The sequence below is a fragment of the Artibeus jamaicensis genome, unplaced genomic scaffold (assembly GCF_021234435.1).
Source record: "Artibeus jamaicensis isolate MK-2021 breed Jamaican fruit bat unplaced genomic scaffold, CSHL_Jam_final scaffold_1964, whole genome shotgun sequence".
In the NCBI taxonomy this organism is placed as follows: Eukaryota; Metazoa; Chordata; class Mammalia; order Chiroptera; family Phyllostomidae; genus Artibeus; species Artibeus jamaicensis.
Window position 1 is genome coordinate 52,576,720 of NW_026522030.1, and position 21,500 is coordinate 52,598,219.

Sequence of the window (21,500 nt, forward strand, 5' to 3'; positions counted from 1 at the left end):
ATAAAGAGGGTGAAATATATGGTGTTGGAAGATAATTTGACTTTGGGTGGTAGGCACACAATACAATATACAGAATGTATATCATAGAAATGTACATTGGAAACCTATATAATATTATTAACCAATGTCGCCCCAATGAATTTAACTTTAAAAAGTGCTATGTTTATTTTACTTTTTTTAAGGGAAAGCGTCACCATGACAGAGTCTAAGGGGTACCTCACAATCAGAAAATTAAAGAAAAGAACTTACAGATATTTATTTAGGGACTGGGCTGGGAGAGATTTTAAGGCAGGCTTTGCAAGGCAGGGCCATGGTTGGGAATGAGCACAGTTTATGATATAATAGCTCTGGATTAGCTGGCTCAGTGAAGCAAGAATTTTGAACTGAATCCTGATGAACTAGTAGTTTTGATAAATAAAGCTGTTTAGTTAACTCATATCGTAATTTCCAAAATACAGCTAATATTTTTGCTTTATTATTGACACAGGGACTTAAGAACTACGTTAGTTTAAATTTCCAGTCCTCCCTTTTATTATTTTATTATCCTGCAGGTTAATCTGGGGGGCCATTGTCATTAGGGGACATCATCAGTCTGGGTCTGTACCATTTGTAGTAGGTTGTAGTTGAGAGGTCAGTTTCTAATGGTACTTGTTCTAACAGCTACAAGTGTCAACATTATTTTTTTTCTTCTGTGGTAGAAGGTCATCAGGGGGCATAGTGACTACTCAGCAACATTTAAGGTTCTGGAGTTTCACATTTGAGCGTTGCAACACAAACAAATGCTAATCTAATTTGGGTAAATGTGTCTAAATTAAACTAAGAATAGATTCCATTTCAACTACGGAGTTCCCACAGACCCAGATTTTTTGAGTATTAGCCAAATTATTTTGTTTCATGATATCTTTATTTGTTTTCCAGGTCTTTTTAGTAATATAAAAGACCCCAGAGAAACCTGCAGAAATATGTACATTATCTCCCTTAGACAGCACATGATCTCCTTCAGAAGCCAACATTACATCAAATGGCTCAGTATTGTGAACCATCGCCTGTGCAATTTCATGACATTCTTAGTTGAGGAGTTTCATGGCCTTAGACACAGAATCTAGTTTTACTGTTTTCTGAACTATAGCATGTGGTATTACTCTTCAGGCTCCTGGAAAGCATAAAATGAGAGTTTTGCGTACAGAACAAGGCAGTGCAAAAATTCTCCTTCCATTTTTAAAGTCTTGAACTCACATCAAAGCCTAATTTTCCTCCCTGTTGAATTAAATTACTTAAATGCTTTTTTTCTGGGACGAGAAATTTGTGGGCTGATATAAACCCTGGATAATATCACGACCTATCTTGAAAGCACACATCAATTTACCAAGAGAACAAATCTCTGTCTAAGCAGGTAGCAGTCAGTTTTTGTGCCACAGGTTTAATACCACTTGCAAGGGTCAACCAATGGTATTTTTTTGGTGATAATATTCCTATGGAGTTGTCAAATGGTGCGGTAATGTTTTGCAACGTTATGTGTCATTGTTATCAGGCAATGATTTGGTTTTTTGAGATTTTTATTTATTTATTTTTAGAGAGAAAAGGAAGCAGGAAGAACGACAGGGAGAGAAACATCAATGTGAGAGAGAAATATTGATTGGTGGCCTCTTGGACATGCCCTGACTTAGGACCAAATCCACAATCCAGGCATGTGCCTGGATGAGGAATGGAGCCACCAATCTTTTGCTTTGTGGGACAATGCCCAACCAATTGAGCTACATTGGTCAGGGCTCAAGCAACGATATTTATATTAAAGAGATTACCAGGTGGCTCTAAAGTAAAAGAGCTGGTGATTATCCCCTAGTGTGGCTTTCTCACACCATGTATAAGTGAAACAGTCTGTATATACTCCATCTGTTTTTAAATCCTTTCCGAGGTCTATTTACATTGGTTGTGAAGGCTATCTCCTACAAAAGTTTACTGTAATGAATTTGTCAAACTGCAGATTCTGAGGGCCCAGTGCTCACAAGACTGTCCTCACGTCAGATACCAGCCACAAGTTTGGGATTTCCAGGGTTGCTCTTAATTCTAATCAGTTGGATACAAATTCAGGGATTCCATGATCTCCCTCAGGTTTGATAATTTTCTAAAAAGACTCACAGAACTCAGTAAAAGTGCTATAATTATGATTATAATTTTATTACGCCAAAAGGCTACAAATTTGAACCAACCAAAAGAAAAGGTTCACAGGGTGAGGGCCAGGACAGTTTCCAATGTGAGGCTGCCATCATCCTCACGGGAGTGTCGCCCTCCCAGCATCAAAGCATGAAAACATTTAGAGTATTGTCAACCAGGACAGCTCATCTGAGATTCAGTCTCTAGCATTTTTATTGAAGTGTCATTACATAGGCACGATTGATCGAATTATTGCCCATGTGGTTGAACTCAATCTGCAGGCTGTTTTTCTTCCCCAGAGGACAGGTCATTGTCACCATAGCTCAAAGCCCCAATCCTCTAATCACATGGTTGGTCTTTTGGCATGGCCAAAAGGTGTGAGTTATCACCCCTATCTGCGTCTCCCCATTAGCATAAACGCTTCTAGTGTGGTCTGAGGGGTCCACCAGGAATGACAAAGACACACCTACCACTCGGAAAATTATCAAGGTGTAGAGATTATCACCTCAAAACTGGGAATGAAGGCCTGCCAAATTATTTATTATGCAGTCCCTAAATAGTTTTTCTTTGGAGGGGAACATGATACTGGATTTCTGACCACTGTTATTCTCAGAAAAGTCACTTAGTAGTAAGATACAATTGCCCAGGAAATCAACTGTACCCTACTAATATAAAAAGAAAAACATGAATGATATCCAGTGGGAATATAAACTCAAGAGTTGGCTTGGTTTTGTGTTGTAGCCAAATCACAAGAAAATTGTAATCCGGTTCTGTCACTGGGTAGAAACCACATCAGTTTTCTATACAGAGAAAATTTAACATAAAAAATTATTAACTAGTAGGAGGTAAAGATAAAGAGAACTCTAAGGGACCCGGAACAGCAGGTGCAGAAAAGCAGCTACTATCTCTCTGCTGAGCAAGAACAAGCAAGAAAGGAGCTAAGTTCTAGCAGAAGAGACTTCTCCCACCTCCCACTTCTCCAAGGTTGAGACTCAGATCTCTTCGAAGTGGACATGCCTGCCACACACACAGCCACACAGCCTGCCAAGGGTGAAGAAACTTGCTAAAGGGGTCTTTAGCTTTGGTCCACTATTGCTGGAGATTATGGGCAGGCTGAGTCAGTCCATAAAAGTGGCCAGCTATTGCCAGTAGGTGTAGGTGAGTTGGTCTAAAGTAGTCACAAGAAGAGAGCATAGCCTGAGGGTATAGCTGGAGCTTCTCTGTTGGGTTCCTGGGTTGAAGAATGATAATAGAGGGCTAGGGTCCAAAAGAAAATGGTCTTCCTTGAGCTGCGACCATGCAGTGTTACTTCATTGCTTTCTGCTGATTGACCATAATATCTCATCTGCAAGCAAAGGAGAAATAATTATGGGGTCCAGTATCATGAATCATGGCAAAAACATGTAGGTTTGGAGTGGTGTGATAATATTAAGTTAACAATTTGTACACAAGAAGTTCTTAGTCATTAAAAATGTGGATAATTTTACTTTTTATTTTTGTTACTCTTTTTAAAAATCTCCACCTGTGGACTCTTTTCCCATCATTTTTAGAGAGAGAGGGAGAGAGAGAAAAAGACACATCAACTGGTTGCCCCCTGTATGCGCCCCAACTGGGAATCAAACCCACAGACCTTCAATTTATGGGATGACACTCCAACCAACTGAGCCACACCAGCCAGAGTGATAAATTTGATCTTTATTCTAAATTTTATAAAGAGTTAGTGTAACATGGTTTTAACTTAATTAAACTTTGAAGAATGTCAAACAAGGCTGATTATTTACCTTTCTTTTATTCCTATCCCTATACCTATTACCTTTCTTTTATAAGTTGAGGGACCAAGTCTATCACTGAACTGGTGGCTACTTCAGTAAACTCAAAGAGAGTTTTCATTTATAAGAAAGCTTGCCCTAGCCTGATAGCTCAGTCCATCAGAGCTACTTGATATGCTAAGGTTGTGGGCGTGAACTTCAGTCAGGGCACATAAAGCAAGCAACCAATGAATGCATAAATAAATGGAAAAATAAATCAATGTTTCTCTCTCTCTTTCTCTCCCTCAATTGCTCTCTCTTTAAAATCAATAAATAAAAAAAAAAAAGAAAAGAAAGAAAGCTTAACAATCTAGTTATTCTGAATTTGGGATTGATAAAATCAAGAACTGAAAGAAGAGACAAACATAAGTCATTTTATTCAAAGGCAAAGAATAACTAAGGTAATAAGTAAGAGTTATTCAAAAGTTATTCTTTACTCAAAGTTAAAGAATAACTAAGCAACAACAGTAAGTAATAATGTTTATTGGAAACTTAATTTTTTTTAACTTCCTGCCAAAATGATTCAGAAGTATACCAGAAGTCTAGAGGGTTAAGAGAATATTTTTATCTGGACTAGAATAACAAGGTTGTTTTGTAGAAAGAAAACACAGATTCCATTTCACTTTTCTTTTTCCATTCATATTATAATTTACAGTAAAGAATACACAGGCACTCAAATTTGTTTTCGTTAACTGAAATGAAACTCTTGTTATTGTAAATAAAACTTTTAAAAATTGACTTGAGAGAAAGAGAGAGAGATGAAGGGAGAGAGAGATAAACACCGGCCTGTTGCTCTACTTATTTGTGCACTCACTGGTTGATTCCTGCATGTGCCCGGACCGGGGATCAAACCCGCAGCCTCAGTGCATCAGGATGATGCTCCAACCAACCGAGCCACCCATGCAGGACCTTAAATAAAACATTTAAATTTCTCTTTATGTGCCTTCATATTTAAGCATTTAGACATAAGCAAATACATAAGTATACCAATGTGGGGGCAACTTTGCCAGCAAGTCCCCCCGTCCACCACGGATGAAAATAAAACTACCAAGACATGATCTGCTTGGGGAGGAGAGGTGGCCCATCTCTCAGAGGAGAAAAAGCCAGGAGCCCCTTCCTCAATGGCTTTTATTGGGTTGTAATACACAGAAATGCAGGCGGCAAGGATCAAACAGTAGCTAACATTTCAAAGAAATCTGAGGGCTTAGTCTGAATCAGTGTCTGTCAGGAAAGGGGGTTGCAGAAACTTTGGGAGACATACTCATTTCCTGCTTGGACCCTTATCATATGAATGAAAGCACTCTTAGCAAAGCAGGCTTCACAGGACTTTTAGGAACTCTTTCTTAGGTGTGATCACCCCAGATCCACTCTAGCTGGGCAAGGGGCTGCACCACCTCCCTCCATCACAGGTTTTCAGGTTTAAGTGGATTAGAGCCAGGAGGACATGGGGATTCTGGCTGTGCAGAATGGCCAGGGGGCAAGGGTCTATCACTCCCTCTTTGCTGCAGCCCCCCCCCCCAGGCCTTCTATGATGGCCTCCCAAGCAATGGTGTCTGGCTTAGGTTGCCCCTCCTCTGAGGGGTCTTACCCATGTCTGACTAATTGACCATTCATTGGGGTCTGGGGAGGGAGCAGAAGCAGCGTTTGCTACCAGAGACAAGCTTTGTCTCCTTTCTGGGTTGCATTCCGGAGGTCGCTCACTCAGCCTTAGCCATGGGGGGCAGTTACAAGTCCCGAAACCAGGCAGAGTGGTTCCCAACATACCAATAGATGGTTAACTTAAAGCTTTTAACTAGCTTTAAGGTATGGCATTGTAATATATTTAATTTTATTGGTATTAATTTAATTTTATCGGTGTGTGTATATATCTATATATCTATATCTATATCTATCTATATCTATCTGTATCTATATCTATATCTATATATCTATATCTATATCTATATCTATATCTGTATCTATATCTATATAGTTGTTGAATTTAACATCTTTATATATCAGCTGTAACAGTAGCTTACCAGGTGCCATGGCCAGGTAGTTCAGTTGGTCAGAGCATCATCCTGATGTGCTAAGGTAGTGGATTCAATCTCTGGTCGGGGCACATACAAGAAGCAAGCAATGAATGTATAAATAAGTGGAACAATAAATTGATCTCTCTCTCTCTGGAGTAAATCAATAAGTAAATGAAATAAAAAAGAAAAAGACCTTTGAAGTCATGCCCCAAATTCTGAGTGTCTAGCTTTTCTTCTTATCTAGGAATCAAGGCCATTTCTGAATTCACCTAAGTAGTGCCTCACAATGAGGAAATGAGACAAAAGCTTGCTATAGGGGTATTTTAAAGTTGAGTTGTGCTAGGTAAGAACTTGTTTGGATAGTTGTATCATTGGGCACAGTACAGAGGAAGGTCTTAAAGCAAGTCTTAATGAGAAAACTGTTAGTCTTGGTAAATAAGCTGTTTACAGTGTTACCTTTGAGAAACAGGTGCTTTCTGGAGCAGATGGGCAAATTATTTTTGCTTAGTGTCAGAATTATTTAACGTAGAGACAAAAAAGCATGCTTGGTCCCATGATGGTGTAATAATGACATAAGGATAAGGGTTATGTTCTTTTTAGTTCCCACTTGTGTCCCCTTCACTAAAATGTAAGCTCCATGAGAGCAGGAATTTTTCTGTGTATAGTTCACCTTTACGTGCCCAACACCTATAATGTCAAGCAAATAGTTAGTGTCCAGCCTTGACTTCTGACTTAGTGGGTTTGGCATCATCCTGCAAAACAAAAGGTTGCTGGTTAGGTTCCTGGTAGGGGCACAGGTCTGGGTTTCAGGGCCAGGTTCCTAGTTGGCAGAATGCAAGAGGCAAGGGATTAATGTTTCTCTTCTTCCTTCTCACTCCTTTCCCCTCTCTTTCTCCCTTCCTCTGTCTCTAAAAATAAATAAAATGTTTAAAATTTTTAAAAAATAGAAAGTGCCCAGTAAATATTTGTTGGTAAATTTTAATAAATGCATTGATTGGTCAAAGAAATTTCTGGGGTGTCTCAGAAATTTCAGAGTCCCCTGTCCATCTCAGGTGAGAGTAAGTCTACCAAGACATGATCTGCTTACGGAGGAAAGGTGGCCCAATCTCTAAGAGGAGAAGGGACAGGAGCCTTTTCTTCAGTGGGCTTTTATTAGGTTCAGTTTGCACAGGAATATAGGTAAAGATCATCGATCATTGTCAGGTAGTAAGGATCAAACAATAGGCAACATACAAAGAACTATGAGGGCTTATTCTGTGTCAGGGTCAATTAGCTAAAGGGCTATAACTTTGACAAATAAACTCTTTTCCAGCTTGGACCCTTATCAGAAAATTGAGGGCATTCTTAGCAAAGCACGTTTCCTAGGATTTTATGCATTCTTTCTTAGGCCTGATTGTCCCAGGGAACCCACGCCTTTCCAGCACAGAGTCGCACCCACCTCCAGCATTGTTTCAGGCTTAAGGCATTGTTTCAGGCTTAAGTCAGGCAGGGGAAGTAAGGCAGCCAAGAGATTAGATTTCTTGCGGACAGAATGAGGACTCAGGCAATGTCAAAGCTGAGGGGTGAGGGTCCATCACCCCCTTTTTCTATAGCCCCCCAAGTCCTTCCCTGAGGGCCCCTTTTCGACCATGCCTGTCTTAGGTCTTCCCTCTTCTGAGGAATCTTACCTGTCATTGGCTAACCAGTCATCTGCCTGGGGCCAAGCAGGGTGAAGTAAAAGGGGCAGAGGCTGGTGCCCCTGCTAGGAAGATAAGCTTTGTCTCTTTAGTGGCTTATGGTCCCAAGGTCCTTTACTTAACCTTGGCCATGGGTTGTCACAGCTTCTGAAACTAGGCAGGGCAGTTCCTAAAAAGAAAGAACTCATGGCCACACAAACAACAGTGTGGTGATGGTGGGTGGTGGTGGAAGGGGTGGAGGTGCAAGAGGGTTTGTGGGGATAAATGGTGATGAAAAAATTAAAAATTAAAAAAGAGAAACTGAAAAAAAATGAGCAGAGATGATGTAGAAATTTAAAAATGTACAACAAAGGTACAATAATTAAAGCGATGTAACATGGAAAATAAACAGCTAGATAGATCCATTGAACAGGACAGCAAATTCAGAAATACTGGTACATATATACCAAACTTTATTCTCCTTTATGATTCTCAAGCATATGTTTTTAAAAATTAAGGGTTTGTCTTAGCTGCTTCTGAGTGGACCCCTGATTTTCTGTTGGCAAGCTCTGCAGCCCTTCTGTACCTTTGTGGGCTGCTCACATACAACCTGCAGTTTCTTTACTTCAGACACATATTCCTCCTTCATCAACTGTGACATTCCATGAGGGATTTTCTACAGGACTAGAGTAGGGTAACATGGGACAGCTCTAGCTTCCTTTCATGAACGACACTTTCCTTCCATCTACATCTCTGTGAAGCTGTTCATTTCTCTGGGAGTTACAACATTTAACATTTATACATTAAGTGTGACTGTTCACAAGGTTGGAGACAAAAATGCCCACTAAATTATACACTTCTTAGGGATCTACTATGGATTCACTTGGATCTTACTTGTCTCTTCAGTTCAGGCCACCCTAATTTATGCCATTGTGCCTTTTTTTCTTTTGGCAAAATATAACTTCTAACCATGGAGGACAGGCTCCTGTAGGAGACTTTCTCTTCCTTACAAGTATGGTTCTCTAAATTTGAATGAGCTCATCTCAAAGCTTCACCAGGGTAGTCGAAGGTGAGCTTTGAGAGATAAAATTCTGTCTGGCAGTCCCATGCAGGTTGTTAACAAACCTGGACCTGTTTTAGATCTGTCCACCAGATATAAATACACATACCCTCTTTAATTTTTGTGGAAGTCTATTGGGTACATAACAGTAAGATTGGAAATATATATATTTGTATTACTTAAGAGTCAATATTGGAGAACGTTAGTCTAACTTCACAAGTAGGAAGAAAAACACTTTCTTATTGCCCATAATTTCAAGAATATCACTAGTCATATTGAAGTAATTGCTTCACATTGTTATACATACCAACTTTAGTTCTTTTCTTCCATCATTGTCCTTAACATTTCTGCTTCCATATTGTGCTCTTCAGATCAGCCAGCAATAACAACATATATCTTTAAAGAATATACCCTACTTAAAGAATGTACCTCTAAAGAACTTGGCTCTAGCTTTATAATTATTCATCATAGAAATGTATGCTTATAATTATGTATGCTTTATAATTATTCATCATAGGTTATGAACTAAAATCTTAGGCTTGGCAAATTCTCTCTAATTTCTTATGGTTGAAGTGGTGGTTTCATGTTTCCTATCTCACAAAGTGCAAGTGGCATTTCTAGATATTGCTAAACTTCATTAATAATTAATGAATGCAATTATTTATTTCTTTTAAATCATTTTTTATTTTTCAGTTACAGTTGACATACAATATTAGTTTCAGGTGTATTCTCCAATGATTAGACATTATATAACTTACTAAGTGACCATCCTGATAAATCCGTCCATTGTATCCAACTGACACCATGCCTAGTTATTAGAACATTATTGACTATATTCCCTGTGCTGTACTTGACATCCCCAGGACTGTGCTCTAAAACCAATCTGTACTTCTTAATCCCTTCCCTTTTCACCCATCTCCTCCAAACCCCCTCCCATCTGGCAACCATCAAAATGTCCTCCATATTTATGAGCCTGTTATTATATTTAGGTTAGGAAGGTAGGACTTTAGGGAGACATTTGATTTTCTTCAGTTGCCCCAATTTCTTAAGTGACTATGTATTATTGGAGTAAATAATAAAGATATTTTCATTTTTGAGAAAAGTAGAATGTGAAACTCCTTATCATCGTGCTTGACACATTTTATGTTCAGTAATTGAGTGTTATCTGGATTGAAATCTTTTATATTAACTTACATAGCTTTAACCTTTTAATACATGCCTACCTCTTATTACATTTATCCCCAGATAGTTTGTATTTCCCATTCTAATGTGAATGTGAGGGAAGATTTATCGTGAGAGTGAAGGCGAGGCTGGAAAGGCGGTGAGGGACAACAATACGGCCCCTGACTGATGAGGGAAAAATTTGGGTTTTAACCAGGAAGAACTGAGGAGCCATTAAAAGAATTGATCAAGAGGGTCATATAAGCATACAGAATGGGAATTGAAGGAACAAAGGACCAGGGCCACTGAGAGCAACAATTGTGGCGAGGACTTGCAGTTCTCAGAATTGATACCAAAGCAGCTTAATTACCAAGCACCTGGTGTTTGAGCCTCCTGGGGGAGGTTACTGAAGGGTCAAAGGGATGTGGCTCATCTGGTGCTTAAAAACCCTACAGCTCATGTGCAGACAATGAACACAGAACTCTCCCTTTGTTTCTGAAAGGTACACATATGCCTTTAGGCCTGCTTTTGATTTTTCCTACTTTTTGTAGTCCCATTTATTTGTTTTTTCTTTTGTTTCTCTTGCCTGGCTTGTATACCAGAAAAAATACTGCTATGAGAATTTCTATTTTTTGATCCGCTCCTCTCATATTCGCCAGTTTAAAAATGCCATAGATTTTAGTTGTCAACTTGTAAGATCGTTGAGAATTTGCGCAGAAGGGGGAGGTGAGTGACTTGCATTAGACCACAGCGAAGGTCCTCATCACAAGTGTCTGGAAATCAAATGACACTTAAAAAAATATTTTATTTATTTATTTATCTTTAGAGGGGGAGGGAAGAAGAGAAATATCAATGTATGGGTCTCTCGTGGGTCCCCTGCTGGGGACTGGCCTGCTACCCAGGCATGTGCCCTGACTGGGAATCAAACCACGATCCTTTGTTTCGCAGGCCTGCACTCAATCCACTGAGCTACACCAGCCAGGGCCAAATGACACTACTGACAGGGAAATGACAGGGGAAACAAACAAATGAAGCTGTTTAGAAGTAGACATAGGAAGATGACAGGAGACTTGGAGAAAAAGTAGGACTTGCTGATTCTTAGATTTAGAAACTGAGAGCTTGAGAGAACATTTCTGAGGGTTTTTTTTTAAGGGGTTAGGGTATCTAAGAGATTTGAAATTTTGTAAATAGGTAGAGGAATAGTTTTGAGGGCTCCAGTGAGAAGTTGGGAAAGATAATCAAGGTTTAGATGTACTGAATTCAATATTCATTATAAGGGCACTGTTCACACTGGAGTTAACAATTCAAAACCAGAGCTTAGTTTATGATCCTGGGATGTCGGGTGGACAAAAAAGAACTGAAAATTAAGGACCTCCAGTTGACACTTGTAGGAGTGTGTGTCATGGGAAAATGTGAAGGTTGAGGGCAGAAACGGAGAAAATACTACTTTGAGGGGCAAGAAACGGATAATGATTCCCTGAACCGCTGCAAAAAGGTCAGAGTTGGAGAAGTCGAGTCTCATCTATGCCGTAGAGAAGCCTGAGGAGGGTCATAGTGATTTCAGGGATCTGGGATTGACAATGAGGTGACTATTGAATTTGGAAGCTCTGTGGAATGCTGGTGGAGATGAGTTGGATAATATCTCTAAAGGACTGGCAGAAAAAAGAATGAGGCCAGTATTGTAACTCTTTAGGCTAAAAGAGATGCGGGTTAGAGAGCATCTTAACATACAACTTTTCATAAGGAATTGTATGTTAAGCAAATAGGAGACAACAGAGAAATTGACCTTGTAACTACTAGAAAAACATAGAAAAGCTCCAAGTGCTTTAAAACAGTCAGATTTATCATGTCATTATTGTAACTTTTCAACTTAACACCCTTCATTAGCTTCCTTGCTTGATAAACTAAGCATGAAGTAGCTAGGAGCCTCTGGTGACTGGGTTCTGTTTACTGCTCCAGCCTATTTCCCACTCCACTCCACTCCACACAGAGACAACAGGCAGAGGATCTGCCAGTTTTCCAAATGCCTCGGGCTATTTCTTGAGCTGATGTTTGTAGCTCACACATCCTTCTTTCTTGGCTTGGTGAAATCTATAATCAACCATTTTCCCAGACTAAGCTCAAGTCTTTTGCGGTGCTCAGGGTTGATATTAATTCCTAATTACCATCGTGTCTGTATTATACATCCTACATCCCTACTCCCTGGTGCCTATATATAGTCTGTATTCCATAAATGCTAAATGAACAAGTAAATGAAAACTGCAAGTCTTCATGTTGCACATATTTATTACTAAAAACAAGTACGCAAAAAGAAAAAGGACTCATGGACATGAGCAACAGTGCGGTGATTGGGGGGGGCGGTTAGAGGGTACGGGGAGGTGGCTGGGAAGGGAGGTATAAGGGTACTGAATGGTAACAATAAGAAATCCTTGGAGGGGCGAAGTGTCAGATTGTACATTTGACATTTATTCTTGCTACAAAGTATTCAATATTGTGATTTTTGCAAGAAAAGGAAAATTTATGAATATTATTTAAAACTTGTAAACCTTCATCACATTAGTCTGTTGTAATTTTCCATTTAATTTCTAAATGTTAAGAGTGTGCTATTTTGTTCTTTCCATAAGCTCTTTCCTTTGAAGCAGTTACTCTCTTTCTGGTAAAAATTATGAGGAAGTGGGTTGGGCCTCCTTTTAAAATACAAATGACTAAACTAAAACCAATTGAAGTTTCAGTGAAGAATCAAAGAGGTTTAAACTCAATCTATATTCCCACTGATGGCCGTAAATTCTCTGGAGGAAGAAGAGAAAGATGGTCCCCACCCTAGACCAGGTTTCAGGTTGATTACAATCAAAGGGGACGATTTTAACATAAAAAGATTATCTTGAATTAAACACGTATTTTTTCCCCCCCCGGGGAGGGGGTGATGGTGGTGAAGATAAAATGCTTAATCAAAATCCCATCAATTTGCAAGCTTCTTTGGGGAATAGGATTTCAAAAGCCAAGGAACAAAAGAGTTGGTTTTCCAATGTCCCTAAGGCAGCAGATTATCAGCAACTGAGAAACCGAAGTAAAAATTATCAACAAGAGGAAGGCGTGTGTGTGTGTGTGTGTGTGTGTGTGTGTGTGTGTGTGTGTGTGTGAGAGAGAGAGAGAGAGAGAGAGAGAGAGAGGCGGCGGGGGGAGAGCGCGAGCTTGGAGCTGGGAGAGGAGGAAGGTGGGCAAGAAAGACTGAGCAAAAGCTAAGGAGCTAAGGCCGTTTTTGCGAGGTACCTCGTTATGTAATATTTATAATGGAAGGCGCTACGACAGCATCAGTGCACTGACCCGCATTCTTCTGGCCCAATTTACTACAAGCTGGAATACAATGGGAATGGGAGGGAAGACATGCAGTGCTAGCGGTGAGCGACCAAAACAGCAGGTAAACAAGCCACTTGTGCTGAGACGGAGCAGGGAGAATTTCCCTCCTGGCCCTATCACTAGAGATCACGGGCCCCGAGGGGCTGCTCTGGTTCTAAGGATCAGCAAAGTGGCTCCATTTAAAACGCAGGATTCGGATCTGACCTCTTATATGCGTACTCAGTTGAGCAAAGGATAAGGGGCTCAGAAATCTGCATTTTTCACACAGCTCTTTAGGCTTTCTAAAGCGGTGACTTGGGTCGCCAATCTGAGAACACCAAACTTGAGCTTGGGCCTCTGTGTTCTCCTGAGTGGGAGGAGGCGCCCCTAACTACGGGGTCGCCAGCGCACGGCTCCCCAGCACCCATTCCTCAGCAACTGCGCATGCGTGGGTTCTTCTTTAAGCCAAGCCGCGCAGCTTCGGGCGGCTCTTCCAATCAGAGCCGGTGTTCTCAGAGGGAGGGAGGGAGGGCGGCGGGAGGTGGGGCGGGGGTGGGGGAAGGGGGCGGGGCGGGGCCAGAGGCCTGCGAGAGTCTGAGGTCTCTGAGAGAAGTCGAGTCTCCGGAAGTGACCGTTGTAAACACCGTCTCCTTGGGGTTTGTTTCCCTTCCTGTCCCTTTTTGCAACTTGTTCACCGTCTCTGGGTCCTAGAGTCCGTCCAGTGCAAGCAGTTTCTGTCCTGACCCCTGCAATGAGCCTGGGCCTCTTTTCTATCTTTGAGATTTGAAGCTTCCCCTGGGGTCTTGGGTGTACGGTGTGGACCCTGGGAGCCCCCTTGAGGTAACCACGGGGTGGGGGAGTCTTCGAGGTGAACTACTTAGGCAGGGAGGTGTAGAGAGTAACAGAATGGGGGAGCTGCATTGAGTGTTAAGTGGGGATCCAAGTTTGTTCACGTCAGTTGGGCACACACATTCAACTCTTGGGACTAGGCCTCTCCACCCACCTGTAGGAAGTTCTCCTTGGAGCATCTTAGCCAGACGGGACTGTGGAAGAACCCAGGAGGGACCAGAGATTAGGACCCAGGGGGCCTGGACTTGGAGCTTCTTTGACTTAGTTACCTATTGCACTGATAGTTTTATCACTGTACCTAGCTGTTTTACTTTCACCATGATTCCTTGTCCTCTTTTTTCACTCTTGTAGAAGAAAATGGAGATTTTGCTGCATTTTCTCTGCCATATTTAATACCGTGGAAATCCCATCATAGTTTAAATTGAACCACTTTGTTGGTGTAGTTATTCTAAAACATACAGTTAGGTCCTTGAACCCCGTGTGTTTTCAAAAGCTAACGTCAGGGAGAATGAGAGGAAGAAAATAAGGATTTTTTGAAGGACACTTCAGACAGTATTTTTGTGATGATGAATTAAAAAAATTGAGATATAATTTATATAACCTAAAATTTACTATTTCAAAGTGTACAATTCAGTGGTTTTTAGTATATTCACTGTGTTGTACAGCAATCACTACTAATTTCAGAACATTTACATCACCCCGAAAAGAAAACTTAACACCTATTAGCAGTCAGTTCCAGTTCCTCCTCTCCCTACCCTCTGTAACCGTGAAGTTACTTTCTATGGATTTGCTCTGCCTATTCTGTACATTTCATATAAATGGAATACAATATGTGGCATTTTATATTTGGCTTCTTTCACTTGAAATGTTTTCAGTGTTTGTCCATGTTGTGGTATGTGTGAGTACTTTATTGCTTTTTATGGTTGAATAAATGGTTCATAATTTATCCATTGATTATCCATCCATGATTAACATTTGGGTTGTTTTCACTTTTTGGTTATTATGAGCAATGGTTCTATGAACACTTGTGTACAAATTTTTGTTAAAGTTCAGTAATTATCTTAGAAAGTGTCTTTGTGTTGGTTATGCTGGGTCAATTTTCTTAGAGATGCAGTTTGTTTTTTCAAAATGTAGATTAAAATCTTTTTGTATTCCAGTAAAGTTTTCTTGAATTTTACAATCTTTAATGTTTGTTCTGTTCCCTTACTTTGATCTTATTCAGGGGCTCATGTTATATATTTGGTTATTCTTTGAGTATTTTTCAATATTTTGTCACATTCTCTTGATTCCTTTTGATCTTCTTTATTTTTTAATTAAAATTTTTCTACTTTTTCATTTTCTTTATTTTTTAAAAAAGATTATTTATTTTCTTTTTTTAGAGAGAAGGACAAGGAAGGAGAAAGAGGGAAAGATATATTAAATGTGTGGTTGCCTTTTGTGTGCCACCAACTGGGGACCTCACCATAACCTGGACTTGAGCCTTGACTGGGAACAGACCAGTGACCTTTTGGTTTGCTGGCTGGCACTCAATCCACTGAGCCACACCAGCCAGGGCTCATTACTCTCTTTTCTTACATCAGCTGTGTGGGATTTAACTGCACTATTCTGTTGCTCATTTTTTCTTATTTTTATGGAAGATTAGTATACATGACTTTTGAGAATGGGGCAAGGTGCAGGAAAGCTTTTCTAATTTCATAGAAGGGCGGTTTTTTTGTGAATGTTAAAAACTATGGCGGCTCTCTTTCTGAGACCTCCTGGCCCTGTTTCTTTTACAGCACTGTCTCAGCCATGTCTCCACTTTGTTTTCATTTCCCCTATCCTGCTCAGTTCAAATAGCATCTCCAGTAGCTTCTCTTCAGTGTGGGTTTCTTCAGGGAAGAGGGCCTTGGCAGTTCAGTGTTGCAAGTTCAGAAGGCACACTGTACCAATTCTTTCAAGACTCTCATGGTATGCCTGTTTCATGTGTCACCCACTTTCATCTGCTACTCTCAAATTAGCCTGCAGTGCTTTTCATTAAATAAATGTGGCTCTTCGGAGGTTCCATCCAATGCAGGCTTGTTATTTCCCTTTGCTTTCTCCTCTGTAGGTAACTTGACTCTTGTGCAGGTTTTGTGGCTGTTGGTTATTTGCCCTCATTCATGTGTATTTTGTGCTTCTTTTTGTTGCAAATATTGCTCATGGCCATCTAGTTCAGTAACCTTAGGATTTATACAGACTCTCTTATTTGAATTAATAAGGAAATTAAGCTATAGAAAAGCAAAGATACTTGATAATAAAGACATACACCTTTCACTCAAATTCTTTTTTTTTTCTCAAGCTTCTTATCCGTATTAGTTTTCTATTGTTGTGTAAAAACCTATCGCAAACTTAGTGGCTTAAAAGAGCACCCATTTCTTATCTCTCAGTTTCTGTTGGTCAGGAGTCTGGGCACAGCTTAGGTGGGCCCTCTTCAGTTTTACTGGGTTGTAGTCAAGGCACCAACTGGGCTGTGTTCTCATCTGGAGGCTTGACTGAAAAGAACTTGCTCCCCAGCTCATTTCAGTTGTTGGCAGAATGTATTTTCTGTTGGACCCTGTATGACTCAGGAATCTGGCTTTTTTGCTGGCTGTGGGGTAGAGGTTGCCTGCAGTTCCCTTGCTGTGTGACCCTCTCTGTAGGCAGTTCACAGTATAGCAGTTTCTTCAAGGCCAGAAGGAGATTGTCACTTCATTCCCCCAAAACAAAATCTGATATAACAATGTGATCATGGGTGTGGCATTCCATCATCTTCACCATATTTTGTTGGGTAGAAGCAAGTCACAGGTTCTGCCCACAAAGGCAAGGTGTTTATACAAGAGGAAGAACACCGGAGGCAGTGATGGTGAGGACCACCTGCCCATTTCACTGTCTGTTATCAGCGATCTGGAATCCATGACACTTGCTCCTGAGCTGTTGACCATTTGCTAGAGGATCACTCAGATTTGCAGATGTTAGATACCAAAATAACAGTGAAAAATGATGATTCTCTTCATTTTAGCTGAATTTAACTTTATTAAAATTAGGTACTCTACCTCTCCCTATACTTCTCTGCCCAAGATAAAAGCAAAACAAAAAGTAGCAAGCAGTGTTAAAGTCCTAACTCTGTAAATTCTTTGCCTGTGAGATAAATAGAGGTTCTGTTTGTGCCTGTTGCGACATATGCACACATGCCTGTTTTAATCTTTTCACAAAACAAACATTTTAATATACCTACTTTTATGTATACTTTGAGCCTTGGACATTACTCTTAACTATAGAAGAGTCCATTCCTTGTAGGTACTAACTCTTTTACTTCTGAAGGCAGTTTCTCTGGAGTGTGATCTTTGGAGGCATGCGGTAATAAGGTAAAAAGGTTTTGGGGCTCAGTATCAGAAGGGCTTGATTAAAATCTTAGTGTCCCCTACTTAGTAGCTGCCTGCCCTCAGGCAAGTTGTTTAGTCTCTCTGAATCCAAAGAGTTTCCTTAAATGAAGTAAGGATAATAAACCTCTGGTAAAATAACTGTGTGTCAGCTGTGGCCTTGTTCAAAAGGCTTGGGCTTTTCAGTTAGGTATTTATGAGTTGGAATCTTGGTCATGTAACTATGTGACTTTTGGCAAGTTACTTCTAATCTCTGAGTCTTAGTTTTCTCTGTTGAAAAACGGGATAACCTTTACATTGCAGTGTTGTAGAGATGAGAGTTCTGTGTAAAAATGACCAAGTACAGTGCTTCACACTGGAGTAGATGCTCTGTAAATGAATGGCGGTGCTATTTGTTTATCTACTGCCACTGTTGTCCAACTTAGTCTTTTAGGTCCCTGGAGAAATGGAGTTTCTCCACACACCCTCGTCTGGATAAAAATTACATTGTCTTTATTCTAGGTTGAACTATTCTGCTGTCAGCCACAGGAACCACTGACTGTCTTAAAGATCCCTTGGTGTCTGTTTGTAGGAGCCATTCACCAGATTTCAGGACTGTGGTTCAATCTACATCCCAGTTGGTGTATTTGAGTTCCTTTTTCAGTGATCTCTCTAGGGTTGTGAGAGCAGGGACAGAACCAGTTTGGCCTTTTACTGGTCTTCTAGATGTTCCTATTTACTCGCAATTTTACTAAACAGTTCTTTTTTTAATTGTCACCCAAGGACGTCCTTGTTGATTTTAGAGAGGGGAAGGGAGGGAGAGAGAGGCACCAATGTAAGGGAGAAACATGGATCGGTTGCGTCTCCCACATTCCCAGATTGGGAGAACCAACCCACAGCAGGCACGTGCCAAGACTGGGGATTGAACCTGTGACCCTTTAAGTTTACAGGACTGTGCTTCAACCAGCTGAGCCACACCAGCCAGAGCTAAGCAATTCTTTTATTGTATCTCCCCTCCAGACCAAATCACCTCCTCTATCGCCTACACCCTTCCTTTGTCAGGGATCATTATATTTTTTCAGAGGGTTCTGTGTTCAGTAATAGAAACTGATAGCGAGTGAGCACTGTCCATGTGCCGTTTGTATTACTTCAGTCTCAAATATCTGAGTGAGGTTGATATAGTCATATAGTCACGGTTGAGGAAACAGTTTAGGAGAGCTTCAGTGACCTGTCCCCTGGCACATACTTGTAAGATGCTTACTGGAGTCCTAACTCAGATCTCTGTTGAGTCCATAGCTCGTTGTTTAACTAGGATATTGGATTTCTGTTGGGAAGACACTTATGGGATCTTGGTATTTGTGTCTTTATGGACTTCATTAATTACAGTTATCTCTCTGTTTAAATGTTTACCTAGAGAATTTTTCATACTATAGTAAAATAACTTGAAGTGGTTGGCTCTGTATAATTTGGAGTATTTCCCATAGAACTGGGGTCCCCGTGTATTGATGCTTTCCTCTTTCCTTCTTCCTTTTTCATCCCTCAGGAGAAGGCCTTTGAAAATGAGATCTTTTATTTAGGAACACTTTGGCCTTTGATTGTAACATTGCATTAAAAAAATCTCATTTATTCAAAAGTCTTTGGGAACCCCCAAATGACCCTGGACTTCATTTTATTTCATTTTTTTAAAGTATTTTATTTTATTTATTTTTAGAGAAGGGGGAAGGGAGGGAGAAAGAGAGAGAGAAACATCAATGTGTGATTGCCTTTCATGCAATCCCTAATGGGGACCTAGCCTGCAATCCAGGTGTTGGGGAACTTTGCCCATAGAGCCCACCGTCTGCAGTGGATGAGAATAAGTCTACCAAGACATGATCTGCTTGGGGAGTAGAGGTGGCCTATCTCTCAAAGGAGAAGGACCAGGATCCTTTTCCTCAGTGGGCCTTTATTGGGTTCAGTTTGCACAGGAATACAGGGAAAGGTCATCAATCACTGTTAGGCAGTAATGATCAAACAATAGATAACATACAAAGAACTATGAGGGCTTATTCTGTGTCAGGGTCAGTTAGCTAAAGGGCTGTAAGACTTTGGGAAACAAACTCATTTTATGCTTGGACCCTTATCAGAAAGTTGAGGGCATTCTTAGCAAAGCACGTTTCCTAGGATTTTATGCATTTTTTTTTTAGGCCTGATTGTCCCAGGGAACCCACGCCTTTCCAGCACAGAGTTGCACCCACCTCCAGCATTGTTTCAGGCTTAAGGCATTGTTTCAGGCTTAAGTCAGGCAGGGGAAGTAAGGCAGACTAGAGATTAGGAGATTTTTTGCAGACAGAATGAGGACTCAGGTAATGTCAAAGCTGAGGGGTGAGGGTCCATCACCCCCTTTTTCTATAGCCCCCAAGGCCTTCCCTGAGAGCCCCTTCATGACCATGCCTGTCTTAGGTCACCCCTTCCTTGAGGAATCTTACCTGTCATTGGCTAACCAGTCATCTGCCTGGGGCCAAGCAGGGTAAAGTAAAAGGGGCAGAGGCTGGTGCCCCTGCTAGGAAGATAAGCTTTGTCTCTTTAGTGGCTTATGGTCCCAAGGTCCTTTACTCAGCCTTAGACATGGGTTGTCACAGCTTCTGAAACCAGGCAGGGTGGTTCCCAACACCCAGGCATGTGTCCTGACTGGGAATAGAACCCTTTGGTTCTTAGGCTGGTACTCAGTCCTCTGAGCTACAACAGCCAGGGCCATTTTATTTCAAACTGATTTTTATGCTCTACAGAAAGCCACTACCTATTCCTTTTTCAGTTCAAGAAGAATTTGTCCCTATTTTTTTGTACCAGTGTTTTGAAAATAAAAATATAGGATTACTCTGTTCTTACAGGAAGGAACATCTTTCTAACATTTTTTTCTTTTTTGCTTGTAATCTTTTTTAAAAGAAATAAAACATTTATTTAAAAATGTTAGCCCTGGCTGGTGTAGCTCAGTGGATGGAGCACGGGCCTGCAAACCAAAAGATCGCGGTTCGATTCCCAGTCAGGGCACATGCCTGGGTTGCAGGCCAGTTCCCAGCAGGGGCCAGTTCCCAGCAGGGGTCGCATGAGAAGCAACCATACAGTGATATATCTTTCCCTCTCTCCTTCCCTTCCTCTCTAAAGATAAATAAATAAAATCTAAAATAAATAAATAAATAAACAAAAATGTTTATATAAGCCCTGGTTGGTATAGCTCAGTGGATTGAGCATGGACCTGTGAACCAAAAGATTGAGGATCCATTCCCCCTCGGGCACATGCCTGGGTTGCAGGCCAGTTCCCAGCAGGGGATGGACGAGAAGCAACCATACATTGATATTTCTCTCCCTCTCTCCTTCCCTTCCCTTCTAAAGATAAATAAATTTTAAAAAGTTTATATAAAAATAAAAGCCATAGCTTTTAAAAATATGAGTACTATATATTTGTTAGGCAATAATTTAAAATACAAATAAATTGAAGAACAAAAGAAAAGTTGCCTTTAGTCTCAGGATTCATAAATATAACTACTGTTTTATTGTTTAGTATTTTAACAGAATTCAGTCCATCTAACCTGTAAGCCACAGACATCTTGGATAATTTAATCATCAATAACGAAGTATATTGTTAAGAAACTGGTATTTTGAAAGAGTTGGAAGACTTATCATGAATTTAAACGCTTCAAGTAATGTCACCGATGATGCCCAAAGGTGAGTCTCCAGGCTTTTCCTTTACTTGGGGATTGCTTTTGTTTGTGCGGAGCAGGGAGAAGTCAGTGATTGGAGGGGCTGAGTGTGAGAATTCTCGCGATTTGGGTGGGGCAGGTAGAAATTTCACTGGGCCAGAGGAGCAGGAATGATCCCTCTGGAGACTTTGTACTCTTCCTGCTCTTTTATTAACTCGGTCCACAAAGGTCAAAGTGTCTGCGCTTTCTTTTGTCCCTAGATAGTTGCTTATTCTTTTCCTCCTCTCTTAATCTTTTCTTCTCCTTATATTTCTGCTTATGCACACTTCTGCATGGTGATTGCTTTGGCTTGCTGTAATCCCTGTGGCTGTTCATTCTTTTATGCTTTTAAATTTTCTTTTTTAGTTATCCATTTAAATATATTTTAAAAAA

At 40.5% G+C, this 21,500-nt stretch overlaps 1 protein-coding gene across 6 annotated transcripts in view; it reads left to right on the forward strand.

Moving 5' to 3' along the window:
• Positions 1 to 13,048: 13,048 nt before the first annotated feature.
• The window catches only part of CCDC171 (coiled-coil domain containing 171), a 313,511-nt gene continuing 305,059 nt past the window's right edge, over positions 13,049 to 21,500 (forward strand). For 3 of the 6 annotated variants that reach the window (XM_053656501.1, XM_037132070.2, XM_053656502.1), the window contains exons 1-2: positions 13,057 to 13,268; positions 20,930 to 21,093. In XM_053656501.1, coding sequence (XP_053512476.1) covers positions 21,050 to 21,093 — 44 coding nt within the window. In that variant the 5' untranslated portion in view covers positions 13,057 to 13,268; positions 20,930 to 21,049. Of the gene's footprint in view, positions 13,269 to 13,778; positions 13,843 to 13,910; positions 14,027 to 20,929; positions 21,094 to 21,500 lie in introns of those variants that run through there. The other 3 variants (XM_053656500.1, XM_053656499.1, XM_037132071.2) reach the window with 3 other exon arrangements.